The sequence below is a fragment of the Theropithecus gelada genome, chromosome 7b (assembly GCF_003255815.1).
Source record: "Theropithecus gelada isolate Dixy chromosome 7b, Tgel_1.0, whole genome shotgun sequence".
Taxonomy (NCBI): Eukaryota; Metazoa; Chordata; class Mammalia; order Primates; family Cercopithecidae; genus Theropithecus; species Theropithecus gelada.
Window position 1 is genome coordinate 23,101,122 of NC_037675.1, and position 20,226 is coordinate 23,121,347.

Genomic DNA, 20,226 nt, shown 5'->3' on the forward strand with positions numbered 1-20,226 from the left:
GTATTCCATGTGTATAAAAATTTCCTTTGTTGTTGTTGTTTTTAATAGTACAACTTATGTATTTCAAATAGACACAAAATTAGTAGCATTTACAGTAGTATCTTAAGATAAATTGCCTTTGAATAAGATCTTGCTTTCAATACTTTGACGTCCACAAGGCATATCTAGAAAATTTCATGCTATGGAAGATGAAGACTGTTTAATCCAATGGGGAAGGGGACTATGATTTCTCTTTGATTAATTGCCATAACACTGTCCTTAAGGCATATGAAGGAGTTTCATATGTTATTTATACATTAGTAGACACAGAAGTTTTGCGGTACAACTTTGATGTATAAATTCTGTCATTTTGCTAGCACTGATATTGCTCTTTATATCTATTTGCCCATACTATTTTTGTTACAAATATTAAAAAGGTGATTTCTTCCTGAAAATACTGTGGTCCTCATTCAATTTTAGATGTCATATTTGTTTTTTTATAAAATTTCCAAGAAAGTAGTGACTGCATTCTTGGGTTGGTGTGACTCTTCCTTTGGTTTTTACGCTTACTGAGAAGTGACTGTTGTAATTTCTGTCATGTACAATACATTCCTAGAAAAAGGGATTTCAATACTAGCATATTACTCTCATTCTATTTCCTATGGCAGTTGCTGGTGGGAATGGGAAGGGCCTGCCCAGGCCATCATTGATGAATACTGATTACATGACTCTTGAGTAGACAAGAGCCTGCATCATTGCTGGCCTACAGCTACCAGCTTCTTCAAGGACACAAAGCAGATTATGGACTAGAGGAGGAACAGCGGTTGTTGTGCTTATTACTCTGTAGACCCAGTTAAATTTCTTCCATAGTTAACCCTCCATAGATCTGGTTTGCTTTTTAGGTTAGGATGAAAAGGCAAGGTGAAAGACCAAATTCATGAATTTTGGAGATTCATTCCTAGATATAAACTTAAAACAAGAAAAGAAGTAAGAAGAAGCAGATAAATGAACAGGCATATAAAAGTCTAGATAGTGAAGGTAGGTCCATCTCTTTTGCAACAGCCCAGATAAATACTGTTTTGACATGGACATGTCATTGGTGTAAGGCAGAATGACGAATTCCAAGCTCTAGTCCCTGGCTTTGTTAAAAAATGTGGCCCAGGCTGTGAGCTCGAATCATATTTGTTCAGCTAGATTTTAGGTCATTCTATTTTGAAAGAATTCTTTTGAATTACAGGAAACTACTTTAAAACGTGGAGATAACAGAATGGTATGGGGATGTGTGGCCTGACATGGAGAAGAGCTATGTAATGTGAAATCCTCCTTAAATTGCAAGAATCTCACTCAGAGTTTTGTAATAGAATGCTTCATGACTGACTGTTCAGTGTAGGAAAGTGGCTATTAGAAATAACTGCTCTTACTCATACGAGAGTTGCCATTTGATATCAAACACATACACGCATAAACATGCTCCACAGACGTCAACTTGGAGCATTTGCTTCTCAAATTTTTAATTTAACTAACATGTCAGATTTTTACATTCACCTATTCACATAATACAGGTCTACATTTTGAGTACATCTTTGATTACTATCATGATTCCACAAGATGGCAGTGTGTTCTTAGGGACCCTGAGGAAAGGTCTGAAGTGCTGGTGGGTGTGTGGGTGTGTGTGTGTGTGTGTGTGTGTGTGTGTGTGTGAGAGACAGAGAGAGAGAGAGAGAGAAGGAGAGAAAGACAGAGAACGGGACAGATGATAAGAGGAGGGGTTGGTGATATACCAGGGGTTGTGAAAAGAACCTTTTTTCTAATTGGTAGGACAGATTCTTTTATGATTCCTAAAGTGGAAGAAATAAAATATCTGTGCTACGTTATTTTTTTTGGATTGAAAATTTTAATCCTCAGTGAACCAGGGCAGAAAAGAATGATGAAATCCTTGAGAGTTTTACTGGTGATCCTGTGGCTTCAGTTAAGCTGTGAGTTTGGGCATGTCTATAGGAACATAATGTACAATATTTCAAGATGTTTTCTATCCTAGGCCTGGGGCTAAAAGCCTGCATTTTTTTCTCTAACTAAGGGAGAGTACAAGGCCTGTAAAAAGATGATTTGAATTCTGGGGAGTAAGCATTTACCTCCCAATTTCTCTGCTCTGTCTGACCACTGTCTTTTTCACAGGGGTTTGGAGCCAACAGAAGGAGGTGGAGCAGGATCCTGGACCCTTCAGTGTTCCAGAGGGAGCCACTGTCACTTTCAACTGCACTTACAGCAACAGTGCCTCCCAGTCTTTCTTCTGGTACAGACAGGATTCCAGGAAAGAACCTAAGTTGCTGATGTCTGTATACTCCAGTGGTAACGAAGATGGAAGGTTTACAGCACAGCTCAATAGAGCCAGCCAGTATATTTCCCTGCTCATCAGAGACTCCCAGCTCAGTGATTCAGCCACCTACCTCTGTGCAGTGCGTACACAGTGCTCCCCAGACACCTGCAGTCTGTACCCAAACCTGCTGTGCCCCAGGAATGCCTGATGTAGCGCTTAGACTGCAGGGCAGTCAAGTTGTCTTTGCTTTCCAGATTCAAGTGGAAATTAAAAGCACTAGTATGGAGGACTGATTGATCAGGGAAGTATTATTATAATTCTGAAAATAATTAAGACCCTGAAGGAAAATGAAAGATACAATCTTGGTCTGGTTAAAATGTTTTCTAGTATTCTCTTTCTACTTTAGTTTTAAAATATTTTTTATGTTTCTTCTGGAGAGATTTAAAAAAATTAAAATATTTTTTGAGATCATTGACAAACCAGAAGGATTACATATTCATTTCATACATACATCACAATCTTTGGCATAAGCATATCCATCATCTCTAAAAGTTTACTTCCTCCCTCCTTTTTTAAAAAAATTTAGGTATGATTGATAGACAGCCAGGTGCATATATTACATAATGTATACATTTTAATGCCCACTCTAGTTTTGTGCCACATTTTTGCTTTATGAGATTGGTTTTATGATTCTTTTTATTTATATCAGGAAAACATTTTTATACAATAACAGATATTCTGTCACTGTCCATAGGATATCTTATTCTTTCCCCATTTAGTTACCCAAGAAATTTGATGGTCATTGCTTTAGGAATGCAACAGAAAAACACAAATGCAAAATAAAAAAAAATCAACAAACTACTGTGAAAATCCTGTAAGTCATAAATTCTTTTAGTTATAGGACCCTCATCCCATCTCCAGTGCCACTCCTGAGTTATATAAGGGCACATTTGATGAGTAGTTGGAAGAACAACAGGGAGAGGGTGAGAACTGGTTAAAAAAAGCCTAGATATTTGCAGAGATTGAAGATTAGAGAGGGTCTATATTGCCATTTTGGGGTAAAGTCTGAATTGAACTCAAAACCTTGTGGAAGAGTATATTGATTCCTATGTAACTGAGTGTGGCTTGGAGATGGTAGGGAGACTTAGCCCTAGTCACAATATGTCACATACTCACAGCCCCTGCTGGGATGACTTAAAATTTATTGAGAAGGATCTCTAAGTATCTAAAAGAAGTCTAGACACCAAGAAGCTTTGTTATGATGAACAAAGACCTGTACAAATCAGTGACCAGAGACCATTTGGTATTGAGCATGTTTCAGCAAATGTTGGAGGAGAGTTGGAAACACTCAAGAGCAGATAAATGCCTCCCTCCTCTGACTACCTAGCAATACATATTTGCCCTGCAATGTATACTAAGTTAGGGCAAAATATTTGTGCCTGATGAAAAGAAGGCTTTTTAGTGGATATTAAGTTGAATTACAGGAAAAAACTTTGAACATCACTTTATTATAAAAGTGAAGTTGTAGTCTGTTGGGCATGATATTGTTTATGTAGTCCCCAAAGTGGGAAAGTTTAGAAATGGAGAATTAAGATTTCTGTCCAGAGTTGTTCCCATAGTCACTGATGGAAAGGATGCAACTCAATCCAAATGTGCTTCAAATTCTTAATCTGAAGAATGAAAGACTGAACAAATCTTTCCAAGTCTTGGAAGAAAGATGTGAAAGGCAGTAAGGAAGAGCAGAAAGTTGCGCCAGAATCAAGATCCTCAAATTTTAGTTCCACATTTATTGTACACCTTTTGGCTTCCTGGCATTCTGGAAAGAACCTGGGTTGTGTTTTTTGTTTGAATATTTATGTTACTAATGGTCCATTTATTAGGCTATATATTACATATATTTCAGGATTTGTTTCAGTATTAAATGAGATAACATACTGCCTTGGGATGAGTTCCTTAAAAGTAGAGACCGCACTTGGAATTCTTTCTCTGTAATTGATTGAGGAAACCAGGTTGAGACGGGGGAAAGGCTAAGCATGGACACGGTCCAGTGGGAGTCTTGATCCTGCCTGACCTTATAGGGAGCTCTGGAGAGTGAACTGCATCAAAGGGGTGATTCCTCCCACCCTAAGGCAAGGGAGTCAGACTGCTCTGACCTATTGTGGGTAAGAATAAAATCATAATTGGCTGTGCTGTTTCTTGGGGTAGAGGTATATGCTACCGGACAATCGTGACTCTCATTGGCAGAGGTCAACTTTCTAGGGAAAGGGGCAGCTGTGAGCCAAGAGTAGCCAACACTCACAGTGGCGGGGGATGGCTACACTGTCCTAGGAAAGGAGATCTAAATTGGGGATCAGCAGTGTTCGTTATTACAATGGAGCGTGACTGGTATGTGGGCAGCATTCAAGAAATAATAAACTTTAATTGTATTCTGAATTTTAATTTCTCTCTCTATTTTAAGGAGTTTATACAGTTGGCCTGACTAATTTTGAATAGTTGAAATAATGTAAGTTAAAGCACTTGTTAACGGAAACCATCTAAATAAATATAAAAAACAGATAAAAGGAAACATTTTTTCAAAGCTAAAATTCAGGAATTTTTAAAAGAGTAGTGACCACAGAACCACTCTACTATCTTAGTTGCTTTTGGGAATGATGAGATGATATTCTATCCGTCACTTTCTATCCAGGTAGCAATGATTCTGATGATTTACAGTTCACGACTCTGGGCTTCCACATGGAGACAGAACAACAGAGATACCATCTATATTTATACACGATTACTCCTATTTTGTTATTAATTTGTGTTTAAGAATGAAGGACTGGGTAGCAGGATGGACTCCTCTTGTCATTGTGTCCATGTTCCCCACAAGGTTTCTTTTTGAATGGGGTGCCTGGCCAGTAGTGTGGGTATGTGGGCCTGTCATGTGAATTGACAGGCTTCTTTCTAGGATGAATGAGGAGGGAACTGGTAATTAAGTTGCTTCTCTTTGTTCCCTGAATCTAATATCATTGAAAATGGTCTACTTCTATTAACTACTGATAATAAAAACTGAAACCATCCCAGATGGTTCATGTAAACTCTCATGAAGATACGTGCCCCAAGTTGGCTTCATATGCTTCTCACACACAAATACAGAAGCAGGTTGGTGAGAACAGAGGGAGGCTAGTGCAGCCATTCCACATGTGGACCTTCACTACGTTCTCTTGTGTTCTGTTCCTCTCACCCTTCGTCACCTACTCTCTTTCTCAGCCCAGAACCTCTCCAGGGTCCTACCCAGTATGTTCCCTCCATTCACATTTCTACTGTAATCTTCTCATAGTTCATTCTGGCCCGGACTTTTCCCCTCTCTGTTTTATCCATCAGTGTGCTCGCATCCACTTATCATCTACTTCATGGGAATTGTGATATCTTTCATCTTTTCATTACTTTTATTAAGCAGGTCATTCTGCTTATAGTTTTACATTTCATTTCAGTGGGAATTTTAGAGAGTTAAGAGGACAGCACATGTGTTTAGTTAGAAGTTTTGTATCAGAAACCCACCCTAGTAACATTTAAATTTTTAAACTGACTACATAATTTAGTCTTACATGTGATAAACAATTTATAGGCAGAATCAAGAAATAGATCAGAAGCCCAAGGGAAAACTGATTTCAGGCTGGTACAAGTCAATGGAGTATTCAGAAGCAGTTTTTGTTCTGACCTTGTAAAATCCCATTTTACCTGAGATTTTTCTCCTTATTTGGTTATTTCATTTTTTAGGATCCAATGATCTCTATGCCGCAATAGGTTTGGTGGGGAAGGCTTTTTGCTCAAAAGCTTCGTTTTATTATTGGGGCACAGGGCAGTCTGTTCTTGTTCGCTATGCCTTGTCTCCCACCCACATGGCACTGCTGTTTACTTAGCTCTGTTGAGCGTCACCATCAATATCTCTCACCATTTCTATACCTCTCACAGGTTCCTCTAGTTTCTGGTCTGCTGGTTGCACTCTTTCCACCTGTATTGAGTTCATGTAGGTTTACTTTTTAAAAATCTCTTTAACTACTTTGATAATCACTTATTTATATGTTATATTTTCTTCCACTTATCATTCTGTTCAAGTTTCTTCATAGATGGAGGAATTTAATTGTGGAGATAGAGAAACTGCATTAATTTTTTTTAGTGTCAGATTCTCATAATTTGGCACAATATATCAGTCTATTCTGAACACTGACAGTTGGAATAGGACTCTCACTTTCTCTTTTTAAATATAAGTTATCTAAGTTATTTTCTCCTAGGTTCACAAATATTAAAGTTGTTGACATGAAATTAGGAAGCCTTTTCCACACTTTTGACTTGACAAAGAAAATTCTTGCCTTTAATCGTTTGCTTTGATTAATTAATTAATGACATGTGATCCAGGCTGACTTTAAGTATGAGTCTCTGATCTAATTTATTTTTTAAAGAATCAAATAAAGGAACAATCTCTTTCACCCACTGTAATGCCCACATCCAGCTGCACAGGGCCATATGAGACTCAGCCCAGACTGAGACAACTGATCACCACTCCTCTCTTTGATGAACGGCTTTACTGATATAGAGCGTCTCAATGGTTTTCCAAAGTCTACAACGTTGTCTTCTGTGACTAATTTCTCAGTGAAGTAAATTACTCTTCTATTTCTACATAACTCTCCTTTCTCATGTATTTTAAATTGAAACCATTTACTCTACGGAAGGTGACGTCATCACGGATTCGGGAAGAAAGAAACACTTTCTGTTGGTTTTGAGATCACATCTCTCAAATGAGAAGGAACAGTTCACTTCCTTGGATCTGTGGTTCCACGTGTGTCCTTCAGGGGGCGACGTTGCAATAAGGAGGCATCTGTGTTCGTTGCAGACCATCCTCATCTACTGAGCCTCCTCCCTGCAGCTGGCTGATGTAGCTCACTGATGTGTGTGTAGATAGGGAGCTGTGAGGAGAACAAGAGGTCAGAACACATCTAGACTCCTTAAGGGAAGACCTCTTTCTGTCTTGGAAACTTTTCAAAGCCAGGGACTTGTCCAGCCCAACCTTCCCACTGCTCCTAGCTCCTGAGGCTCAGGGCCCTTGGCTTTTGTCCGCTCTGCTCAGGGCCCTCCAGCATTGCCACTCCTCAGCCATGCTCCTGCTGCTCGTCCCAGTGCTCGAGGTGATTTTTACCCTGGGTGAGTAACATTCCATTCCTTTTCCTACTTTTGTAAATGTGATTATGTTGTAATTGCCTCTAAGTAGACTTCTTAGCGAAGTCTGCGCTGCTTTTACTTACACAGGATTAGTGTTGCAGGAGGAACCAGAGCGCAGTCTGTGACCCAGCTTGACAGCCAAGTCTCTGTCTCTGAAGGAGTCCCTGTGCTGCTGAGGTGCAACTACTCATCGTCTGTTCCACCATATCTCTTCTGGTACGTGCAATACCCCAACCAAGGACTCCAGCTTCTCCTGAAGTACACATCAGGGACCACCCTGGTTAAAGGCATCAACGGTTTCGAGGCTGAATTTAAAAAGAGTGAAACCTCCTTCCACCTGACGAAAGCCTCAGCCCATGTGAGCGACGCGGCTGAGTACTTCTGTGCTGTGAATGACACAGTGCCTGAGACTGCAGGGCAGCTGAACACAAACCTCCTGAGATGCTGAGACTTTCTGTGACTCGAGAACTCAATCCTGAAGTCTGTCTTGTAATATTAAATAGCAATTCCAAGTTTCTGATGCTTATTGATGTATCCTGTATCTTTTTCATCTATTTATTTTTAAACTAACTATGACTTTAAATTTAAAGTGTGTTTCCTTTAAGCAGCTTTATATATAGGGTCTTTCTATCCACTATGCCAATCTCTGGTTTTGCATTGGCAAGTTTAGATAATTATAAGTTAATGTATATTGATGTAACTGGTTTTAGTATACTATGTTATTATTGTGTTTCTGTTCCACTCTTTTCTTTTGTTCTTTTTTTTTTTTACTGACACTTTTTGGATTATTTGAATATTTTTAACAGTATTTTTATCCATGGACTTCTTCGGTTTTATTTCCATATTTTTTGAGTGGTTGCTCTGGAGATTATAATACATATGACTAACTCTCCGGGGTCTTCTGTGATATTGTACCTCTTTATGTAAAATGTAGAAATTTTTGTATAATGTGTCTCTTTATTCAACACTGATGTTTGTTGTAGTAGTTCATGTATATTAACGCTACATATATTGGAAACCGCACCATATAATGGTACAATTTTTGTTTTAAATAATTGTACGGACTGTATAAAACTCACTAGGAATAATAATAAATATTTCATGTTTAACAGCTGTTTACTAACTCTGGTATCCTTCCTTTGTTTCCAAAGTAAGTTTTCCTCTGAAACCAGGAGATGTGTTTGAAATGATGTCATTCCCTTCAAACTTAAAAAACTCCCTGTAACATTTATTCTAGAGTAGGTTTACTGGTAATTGTATTTTTTAGTCATTTGTTATCTGAAGATGTCTTTATTCTTAATTTGCCCTTTATTTGTGGAAGATATTTTTACTGGGTCTGTAATTCCGTGCCAACCATTTTCCCCCTTATTTTAAAGATACTGTTTCATTGTCTGTTGGTCTCCATGTTTTCTGGTTAGAAATCTATGGTCATTCAAGTAATTGTTCCCCAATGATATTAATATGTTGTTTTTCTCTAGCTGCTTCATATATATGCTATTTGTACACACACATACACGCAAGTAAAATCGTATTGTCTTTTGTTGTCCTCAGCTTAATTATTATTTTTACACGTGGTTCCCTTTAATTTGATCCTGTTTGGGGCTTAAATTCATAAGTTTGTCTTTCTTTGAATTTGGGAAGTTTTTGGCCATTCTTCTTTCAAATATGATTTTTGGCCCAATCTCTTTCTCTTCTCCTTCTAGGACTCCAATTAGTTAAAACTTAGACTTTAGGACACTTTCCCACTAGGTCTCCATAGCTCTATTTTTTTCTTCTTTCAAACTTTTTCTTGATTTTAAGGTCTGCCTCTACCCACTAGATGCCTGTAGAATTACATACGCCAAGTTGTGACAACCAAATTTGTATCTAGATTTGTCAAATGTCTCCTGAGGGGAGCAAAGTCAAAATTAGTTAGGTTAGGTAATCTATACTGATCTATTTTCAAGTTGTTATTCTTTTCTCTATCATCTTCATTTTGCTATTGAGCCCTTAATGTGAGATTTTCATTTTGGATATTGTATTTCTCAGTTCTAAAATTTCCTTTTTTTTTTCTTTTTTGAGATGAAGTCTCGCCCTGTTACCCAGGCTGGAGTGCAATGGCATGATCTTGGCTCACTGCAACCTCCACTTCCCAGGTTCAAGCCATTCTCCTGCCTCAGTCTCTCGAGTAGCTGGGAGTACAGTCGCATGCCACCACCCCTGGGTATTTTGGTATCTTTAGTAGAGGTGGGGTTTCAACATGTTAGCCAGGCTGGTCTTGAACTCCTGGCCTCGTGATGCGCCTGCCTTGGCCTCCTTGTGTGCTGGGATTACCCATGAGCCACCATGCCCGGCATAAAATTTCCCTTTTTTTTTTTTTTTATTATACTTTAAGCTCTATGGTACATGTGCACAACATGCAGGTTTGTTACATATGTATACATGGGCCATGTTGGTGTGCTGCACCCATTAACTCATCATGTACATTAGGTATATCTCCTAATACTATCCCTTCCCACTCCCCTCTCCCCACAATAGGCCCCAATGTGTGATGTTCCCCTTCCTGTGTCCAAGTGCTCTCACTGTTCTATTCCCACCTATGAGTGAGAACATGTGGTGTTTGGTTTTCTGTTCTTGTGATAGTTTGCTGAGAATGATGGTTTCCAGCTGCATCCATGTCCCTACAAAGGACACGAACTCATCCTTTTTTATGGCTGCATAGTATTCCATGCTGTATATGTGTCACATTTTCTTATCCAGTCTGTCACTGATGGACATTTGGGTTGATTCCAAGTCTTTGCTATTGTGAATAGTGCCACAATAAACATACATGTGCATGTGTCTTTATAGCAGCATGATTTATAATCCTTTGGGTATATACCCAGTAATGGGATGACTGGGTCATATGGTATTTCTAGTTCTAGATCCTTGAGGGATTGCCACACTGTTTTCCACAATGGTTGAACTAGTTTAGTGTCCCACCAACAGTGTAAAAGTGTTCCTATTTCTCCACATCCTCTCCAGCACCTGTTGTTTCCTGACTTTTTAATGATTGCCATTCTAACTGGTGTGAGATGGTATCTCATTGTGGTTTTGATTTGCATTTCTCTGATGGTGAGTGATGATGAGCATTTTTTCATGTGTCTGTTGGCTGTATAAATGTCTTCTTTTGAGAAGTGTCTGTTCATATTCTTTGCCCACTTTTTGATGGGATTGTTTGTTTTTTTCTCGCAAAATTTGTTTGAGTTCTTTGTAGGTTCTGGATATTAGCCCTTTGTCAGATGAGTAGATTGCAAAAATTTTCTCCCATTCTGTAGGTTGCCTGTTCACTCTGATGGCAGTTTCTTTTGCTGTGCAGAAGTGCTTTAGTTTAATTAAATCACATTTGTCAATTGTGGCTTTTGCTGCCATTGCTTTTGGTGTTTTAGATATGAAGTCCTTGCCCATGCCTATGTCCTGAATGGTATTACCTCGGTTTTCTTCTAGGGTTTTTAATGGTTTTAGGTCTAACATTTAAGTCTCTAATCTATCTTGAATTAATTTTCGTATAAGGAGTAAGGAAAGGATCCAGTTTCAGCTTTCTACTTATGGCTAGCCAATTTTCCCAGCATCTTTTATTAAATAGGGAATCCTTTCCCCATTTCTTGTTTTTGTCAGGTTTGTCAAAGATCAGATGGCTGTAGATGTGTGGTATTATTTCTGAGGACTCTGTTCTGTTCCATTGGTCTATATCTCTGTTTTGGTACCAGTACCATGCTGTTTTGATTACTGTAGCTTTGTAGTATAGTTTGAAGCCAGGTAGCGTGATGCCTCCAGCTTTGTTCTTTTGACTTAGGATTGTCTTGGAGATGCGGGCTCTTTTTTGGTTCCATATGAACTTTAAAACAGTTTTTTCCAATTCTGTGAAGAAAGTCATTGGTAGCTTAGTGGGTATGGCATTGAATCTATAAATTACCTTGAGCAGTATGGCCATTTTCACGATATTGATTCTTCCTATCCATGAGCATGGTATGTTCTTCCATTTGTTTGTGTACTCTTTTATTTCACTGAGAAGTGGTTTGTAGTTCTCCTTGAAGAGGTCCTTCATATCCCTTGTAAGTTGGATTCCTAGGTATTTTATTTTCTTTGACGCAAAATTGTGAAAGGGAGTTCATTTGTGATTTGGCTCTCCATTTGTCTGTTATTGGTGTATAAGAATGCTTGTGATTTTTGCACATTGATTTTGTATCCTGAGACTTTGCTGAAGTTGCTTATCAGCTTAAGGAGTTTTGGGGCTGAGATGATGGGGTTTTCTAAATATACAATCATGTCATCTGCTAACAGGGACAATTTGACTTCTTCTTCTCCTAATTGAATACCTTTTATTTCTTTCTCTTGCCTGATTGCCCTAGCCAGAACTTCCAGCACTATGTTGAATAGGAATGGTGAGAGAGGGCACCCCTGTCTTGTGCCAGTTTTCAAAGGGAATGCTTCCAGCTTTTGCCCATTCAGTATGATATTGGTTGTGTGTTTGTCATAAATAGATCTTATTATTTTGAGATAAGTTCCCTCAATACCGAATTTATTGAGAGTTTTTAGCATGAAGGGCTGTTGAATTTCGTCAAAGGCCTTTTCTGCATCTATTGAGATAATCATGTGGTTTTTGTCTTTGGTTCTGTTTATATGCTGGATTACATTTATTGATTTGCATATGTTGAACCAGCCTTACATCCCAGGGATGAAGCCCACTTGATCATGGTGCATAAGCTTTTTAATGTGCTGCTGGATTCGGTTTGCCAGTATTTTATTGAGGATTTTTGCATCAATGTTCATCAGGGATATTGGTCTAAAATTCTCTTTTTTTGTTGTGTCTCTGCCAGGCTTTGGTATCAGGATGATGTTGGCCTCATAAAATGAGTTAGGGAGGATTCCCTCTTTTTCTATTGATTGGAATAGTTTCAGAAGGAATGGTACCAGCTCCTCCTTGTACCTCTGGTAAAATTCGGCTATGAATCCATCTAGTCCTGGACTTTTTTTGGTTGGTAGGCTATTAATTATTGCCTCAATTTCAGAGCCTGCTATTGGTCTATTTAGGGATTCAACTTCTTCCTGGTTTAGTCTTGGGAGAGTGTAAGTGTCCAGGAATTTATCCATTTCTTCTAGGTTTTCTAGTTTATTTTTATAGAGGTGTTTATAGTATTCTCTGATGGTAGTTTGTATTTCTGTGGGGTCGGTGGTGATATCCCCTTTATCATTTTTTATTGCATCTATTTGATTCTTCTCTCCTTTCTTCTTTATTAGTCTTGCTAACGGTCTATCAATTTTGTTGATCTTTTTCAAAAAACCAGCTCCTGGATTCATTGATTTTTTGGAGGGATCTTTGTGTCTCTATCTCCTTCAGTTCTGCTGTGACCTTAGTTATTTTTTGCCTTCTGCTAGCTTTTGAATGTGTTTGCTCTTGCTTCTCTAGTTCTTTTAGTTGTGATGTTAGAGTGTCAATTTTAGATCTTTCCTGCTTTCTCTTGTGGCATTTAGTGCTATAAATTTCCCTCTACACACTGCTTTAACTGTGTCCCAGAGATTCTGGTATGTTGTATCTTTGTTCTCTTTGGTGTCAAAGAACATCTTTATTTTTACCTTCATTTGTTATGTACCCAGTAGTCATTCAGGAGCAGGTTGTTCAGTTTCCATGTAGTTGAGCGGTTTTGATTGAGTTTCTTAGTCCTGAGTTCTAGTTTGATTGCACTGTGGTCTGAGAGACAGTTTGTTATAATTTCTGTTCTTTTACATTTGCTGAGGAGTGCTTTACTTCCAACTATAGGGTCAATTTTGGAATAAGTGCGATGTGGTGCTGAGAAGAATGTATATTCTGTTGATTTGGGGTGGAGATTTCTGTAGATGTCTATTAGGTCCACTTGGTGCAGAGTTGAGTTCAGTTCCTGGATATCCTTGTTAACTTTCTGTCTCATTGTTCTGTCTAATGTTGACAGTGGGATGTTGAAGTCTCCCATTATTATTGTATGGGAGTCTAAGTCTCTTTGTAAGTCTCTAAGGACTTGCTTTATAAATCTCAGTGCTCCTGTATTGGGTGCATATGTATTTAGGATAGTAAGCTCTTCTAGTTGAATTGATATCTTTACCACTATGCAATGGCCTTGTCTCTTTTGATCTTTGTTGGTTTAAAATCTGTTTTATCAGAGACTAAGATTGCAACCCCTGCCTTTTTTTTTGTTTTCTATTTGCTTGGTAGATCTTCCTCCATCCCTTTATTTTGAGCCTATTTGTGTCTCTGCGTGTGAGATGGGTCTCCTGAATACAGCAATCTGATGGGTCTTGACTCTTTATCCAATTTGCCAGTCTGTGTCTTTTAATTGGATCATTTAGTCTATTTACATTTAAGGTTAATATTGTTATGTGTGAACTTGATCCTGCCATTATGATATTAACTGGTTATTTTGCTCGTTAGTTGATGCAGTTTCTTCATAGCATCAATGGTCTTTACATTTTGGTATATTTTTGCTATGGCTGGTACCAGTTGTTCCTTTCCATGTTTAGTGCTTCCTTCAGGATCTCTTGTAGGGCAGGCCTGGTGGTGACAAAATCTGTAAGCATTTGCTTGTCTGTAAAGAATTTTATTTCTTCTTCACTTATGAAACTTAGTTTGGCTGGATATGAAATTCTGGTTTGAAAATTCTTTTCTTTAAAAATGTTGAATATCAGCCCCCACTCTCTTCTGGCTTGTAGAGTTTCTGCCGAGAGATCTGCTGTTATCCTGATGGGCTTCCCTTTTTGGGTAACCCGACCTTTCTCTCTGGCTGCCCTTAACATTTTTTCCTTCATTTCAACCTTGGTGAATCTGACAATTATGTGTCTTGGAGTTGCTTTTCTTGAGGAGTATCTTTGTGGCGTTCTCTGTATTTCCTGAATTTGAATGTTGGCCCACCTTGCTAGGCTGGGGAAGTTCTCCTGTATAATATCCTGCAGAGTGTTTTCCAACTTGGGTCCTTTCTCCCCGTCAATTTCAGGCATACCAATCAGACGTAGATTTGGTCTTTTTACATAATCCCATATTTCTTGGAGGCTTTGTTGATTTGTTTTTACTCTTTTTTCTCTAAACTTCTCTCCTGGCTTCATTTCATTCATTCAATCTTCAATCACTGATACTCTTTCTTCCAGTTGATCAAGTCGGTTACTGAAGCTTGTGCATTTATCATGTAGTTCTTGTGTCATGGTTTTCATCTCTATCAGTTCGTTTATGGACGTCTCTGCATTAGTTATTCTAGTTATCCTTTCTTCCATTCCTTTTTCAAGGTTTTTAGTTTCTTTGCGCTGGGTACGTAGTTCCTCCTTTAGCTCTGAGAAGTTTGATTGACTGAAGCCTTCTTCTCACAGCTCGTCAAAGTCATTCTCCATCCAGCTTTGTTCTGTTGCTGGTGATGAGCTGCGTTCCTTTGGAGGGGGAGATGTGCTCTGATTTTTTGAATATCCAGCTTTTCTGCCCTGCTTTTTCCCCATCTTTGTGATTTTATCTGCCTTTGGTCTTTGATGATGGTGACGTACTGATAGGGTTTTGGTGTGGGTGTCCTTTCTGTTTGTTAGTTTTCCTTCTAACAGTCATGATCCTCAGCTGCAGGTCTGTTGGAGTTTGCTTGAGGTCCACTCCAGACTCTGTTTACCTGGGTATCAGCAGCGGAGGCTGCAGAAGATAGAATATTGCTGAACAGCAAGTGTTGCTGTCTGATTCTTTCTCTGGAAGCTTCGTCTCAGAGGTGTACCCAGCTGTGTGAGGTGTGAGGTGTCAGTCTGCACCTAGTGGGGGATGTCTCCCAGTTAGGCTACTCAGGGGTCAGGGACCCACTTGAGCAGGCAGTCTGTCCATTCTCAGATCTCAACCTCCATCCTGGGAGAACCACTGCTCTCTTTAAAGCTGTCAGACAGGGACATTTACATCTGCAGAGGTTTCTACTGCTTTTTGTTTAGCTATGCCATGTCCCCAGAGGTGGAGTCTATGGAGACAGGCAAAGTTCCTTGAGCTGGAGTGGACTCCACTCAGTTCGAGCTTCCCAGTGGCTTTGTTTACCTACTTAAGCCTCTATAATGGTGGGCGCCCCTCCCCCAGCCTCGCTGCCACCTTCCAGTTAGAACTCAGACTGCTGTGCTAGCAATGAGGGAGGCTCTGTGGGCGTCGGACCCTCCAGGCCAGGTGTGGGATGTAATCACCTGGTGTGCTGTTTGCTAAGACCCTTGGTAAAGTGTAGTATTAGAGTGGGAGTTTCCCAATTTTCCAGATGTTGTGTGTCTCTCTTTCCCTTGGCTAGGAAAAGGAATTCCCTTCCCCCTTGCGCTTCCCAGGTGAGGTGATGCCTTGCCCTGCTTCAGTTCTCACTGGTTGGGCTGCACCCACTGACCAGCATGACTGTCCGACACTCTCCAGTGAGATGAACCTGGTACCTCAGTTGAAAATGCTGAAATCACCCATCTTCTGTGTTGCTCACTCTGGGAGCTGGAGGCTAGAACTGTTCCTATTTGGCCATCTTGGGTGCCCCCCAGAAGTTTGCGCTTCTAATGATCTTGTAGTGAACATAGTACCCTACAGATAGTTTTGCAACACTTCTCCCTCCCTTTCTCTCCCCCCATTTGGAAACCCCAGTGGTTATTGTTCTCATCTTTGTGTCCCTGTGTACTCAATGTTTAACTCCCACTTGTAAGTGAGAACATTCTGTATTTGGTTTTCTGTTTCTGTGTTAATTCACTTAGGATAATGGCCTCCAGCTTCATCCATGTTGCTGCAAAGGACATGATCTCATTCTTTATATGGCTGTGTAGTATTTCATGGTGTACATGTACCACATTTTCTTCACCCAGTCCACCACTGGTTGGAATTTGGTAGCATTCTTAAGGGTGCATGTTACAGGCTATCCTAGATTTTTATATGCTATTCAGGCAATGGTAGGGTGTGTCTCTAAAGTTCTATAGTTGAAATCCATATCTTAAATACTTTTATTTAAAAACCAGTTTCTAAAATTCATTATGCTATTTAACATGCCACTAATGTTTCTAATAAAAATCCAATATCTGATATTTCCTGTGCTACTTATAAAAGCTTCAGGTATCATTCAAGCTGTGGGTAGCTGAACTGTAGTTTCCTCTGTTGTGGCCTTACGTGTTAATAACAATAGTAGCTGACTGCCTTGGAGTTTACTTTCTTGACTAAGTCAATTGACTCTCCTTAGAGTTGAGACTTAAGTTAACTAACTCATGCTTGATATTCTGTGGTTTCTGTTGAAAAGATTTAATGTAAATTATATGTCCTAGCACTTTTGTATATTTATTCTTGCTTGTATATATATGTAACAATATTTAGATAAGTGTTCCTACAAATCCTGAAGATCTATAAGTCGTGTAATTATAATCCTTGCTCAACAGTCATTCCAGAGAACTTATTAAATATTTAGAGACATTTTACTATATACAGTACATATTAAAATATTTTAAAGCTTGTTAGGTAACTTATAAAGAAAATTTCACTGTTATTTAATATCAAGTATGCAGTACATCCAATACAAATTTCCAATCATTTAAGCACAATAATAAAGTTGTCAAGATAATTAGACCTCTGTACAGAATTCTTATGGGGATATCTAAGACAAGGGAGCACTTTTATTCAGGACACAAGTGCACCAAAACATGAGTGTAAAAGGTAGAATGTTAAGATGTTGAAGATATTTTATATGTATATTTATGACTTCAAATTGCTCTGTGTGATATATTTCATATAATTGGATATTAAAAATTTACCTTCATATTAATTTTCTAGAGCTGCTGTGACAAATACCACAGACGGGGTGGCATAAACATCAGAATCTGTTTTCTGTCAGTTCTGGAGATAGAAATCCAAGATCAAGGTGTTGGCAGGGCAGGTTGTTTTTGAGGCTTGCAGATGGTTGCCTTCTCACCATGCCTTCAGGTGGTCTCTCCTCTCATGGCGCACATGTCTGTATCTGGATTTCCTTTCTTATAAGAACACCAATTATATTGAGTTAGAGCCCAGCTATATAGTCTCATTTTACATTAATGACCTCTTTAAAGATCCCGTTTTCAAATACAGTTTCATTCTGATGTACTGGGGGTAAGGGCTTCAACATGTAAATTTCGGATGAGACACAGTTTATTCCGTAGCAACCCTCCAGGGAAAGAAATGTTAAATTCATAAAGAAGACGATTAAAGCCTCTCTTGACACAACACTTTGCTAATTGCTGGTACACACAATGATCATATATGATTTTGATGATGAATTTTCCCTGCTGTCTTTTGTGATTCTAGAGCAATTAGAAATGTGCAATAACAGATGCAGATACTTCCTTAAATATTTCAAATTGTAAAGGAAGTAGAGAGACTAATGATAAAAATGTAAAAGCTGTTATTTAGACTTGCCTTCTTTCTCTCTGCTACATTAGCATATGGAATTTTTCCCATGTTAGTTTTGTCCTTTTCTCCAGCTAAATCTTAACTTCTTTTTGGTTTTTCATCTCAGGTAGTTTTCCTTTCTTTCTCTACTGTTTTCTGTCTGAATGTTGAATTTTTTAACCTGTCTTTTTTTTCCTCTCTCGTCTCTGATTGAGATATTTTAACTGACTAACTTGTTATTCTTGTCTTGCACTACTCTTTTACTACCTAATCAGCAGAACTGACATTTTAAAACAGCAAAAATAATTGAAATTCTTTTGGAAGTTGTTTATGGCAGGTGCAGTGGGTTGAGTAGACAAGGGAGGGGGCTACAGTCCTTGAACACGGGGTGGCAGGAAGAATCCCATCCTATATGCTCAGCTTTCTTGGGGGTTGTTGTCTGTTTTTTCAAGCAGTATGTAGCAAGATTTTAAAATTTGATTGAATCGTAGTCTTTTTAAAAAATATGTTTCTATTACTGATATGTTTGGATTCTTCTTCTTTTTTTTTTTTTTTTTTTGAGACGGAGTCTCGCTGTCGGCCTGGCTGGAGTGCAGTGGTGTGATCTCGGCTCACTGCAAGCTCAGTCTCCCGGGTTCATGTCATTCTCCTGCCTCAGCCTCCCGAGTAGCTGGGACTACAGGTGCCCGCCACCACGCCTGGCTAATTTTTTGTATTTTTAGTAGAAACGGGGTTTTACCGTGTTAGCCAGGATGGTCTTGATTTCCTGGCCTTGTGATCCGCCTGCCTCGGCCTCCCAAAGTGCTGGGATTACAGGCGTGTGGATTCATTTTTAACATTTTGGCTTTGCTCAGCATGCTCTTGATTTGTTCTTTCCTGGTTCAGTCTGTCTTCTGTTGCATTAATAATTTTTTTTTCTTTCTACTGATTTAGAAAGTGTAAATTGTATTTTTGTTCCTAAAATTATCCCTAAATTATATACATGTATACATATATAATTTTTAAATGCCCAAAGTTATTATTATTTTTTTTCTAAAGTTCTTCTATAACATTTTTTCCTTGTATGTTCCCCTCCTTCTCCTTGGGTGTATTTTTTTCTCTTTTTGACTTACTATCTTTAGAAATACTTCTGTAGCTGATTGGAAGAAACTATACATATCAAGATGGTAATTTTAGAGTTTATCACATAAGCCAATAAACTAGAGCTCTGATGTACACTAAGAAAAGTAATAAAAAAGAAAACCCTTCAGCACAATAGTTGGAACATGAATTCATTCCCTTCTTCCTCAGAGCTTTTGACCAATCTTCCCTCTCCTTGGAGTGCTTTACACTACTAGCCACATTGATGGTTCTTTCACTAGCTCCTAGTCTCTGCTCCTGAAGAAACATGAGCACATATGAATAAAAAGAGGAATTACTTAAAAGCTTTATTGCCATTTTATATTTTATGGTTAAAAAATAACATTTTAAGTGTTGACCAATAGGAGAAAGGCTGTATAAACTGAAGTATATCCTCAATATGATGCAGTATGGCAGAAGGTCCCATATGTGTTAATACAATAAGACCTAAAGATTTATTATTGAGTTTGTAAAGTGAGTTACAAAAAGGTATGCACAAGATGTATCATTTTATTACATTGTAAAACTATAAATGAAATACCATATATTTCAGCTGTTTCATGTATTTTGTATATGTATGTAAACAGCATCAATTACAAATTGATTAGATGAAAGAATAAGGGTAATAAGGGATGAAAGGACTAGAATTGGGAGCGGTGGTCAAAGGAGATTTTAGTCTATCCGGAATGCTGTATTACTTTAAATAATTTCATATATCTGTGAATTCTTCCTAGGATTAAACCAAAAAAAATCATAAAAACTATCACAAAGATGTATCCACATTCTTTTCTATTCTTCTCATAGAAAAGGGGAGAGAGGAGAAAATGATCACCTTCTTCATTATATTTTGTTCAATATTCCTAAGTATAAGTATTTTTCCTGCCTCTGGGATCATACAGCTTCTAGTTTACACTCCTCTTAGAGTCCTACTGTGTGATTTGTATTAGAGATATGCATTTTTGCCACTCCAGTAGACTATAAACTAGAGTAATGTCCACTTTTAAGTATTCTTCAAGCCTAGTAAATAATTCACTTATAGTAAAACTTCAATACATGTTTTTGGACTTATTTCGAACTAAATTAAAGGAATTAAGAGAAGAGTACAAAATGAGAATTGCCAAATTAAGATATTAATTTCCACAAAATTACATTTTTAAAGTGGTAATTGGTTCATTCTTAATCCCCATTCAATCCAGGCAGTTGTAATGCTTTCTGACCACCTCCATTTCCTTCATAGGAAACATGA

The 20,226-nt window shown here is 38.3% G+C and overlaps 4 gene segments (V, D, J or C); all 4 read left to right on the forward strand.

Moving 5' to 3' along the window:
* Positions 1–20,226, forward strand: part of LOC112629379 — an 881,832-nt gene that overhangs the window by 204,047 nt on the left and 657,559 nt on the right.
* LOC112629380 overlaps positions 1–20,226 on the forward strand; it is a 766,638-nt gene that overhangs the window by 115,645 nt on the left and 630,767 nt on the right.
* LOC112629366 overlaps positions 1–20,226 on the forward strand; it is a 772,346-nt gene that overhangs the window by 74,100 nt on the left and 678,020 nt on the right.
* Positions 1,766–20,226, forward strand: part of LOC112629369 — a 661,469-nt gene continuing 643,008 nt past the window's right edge. The window contains 2 exon segments of the V gene segment in view: positions 1,904–1,955; positions 2,155–2,430. Coding sequence covers positions 1,904–1,955; positions 2,155–2,430 — 328 coding nt within the window.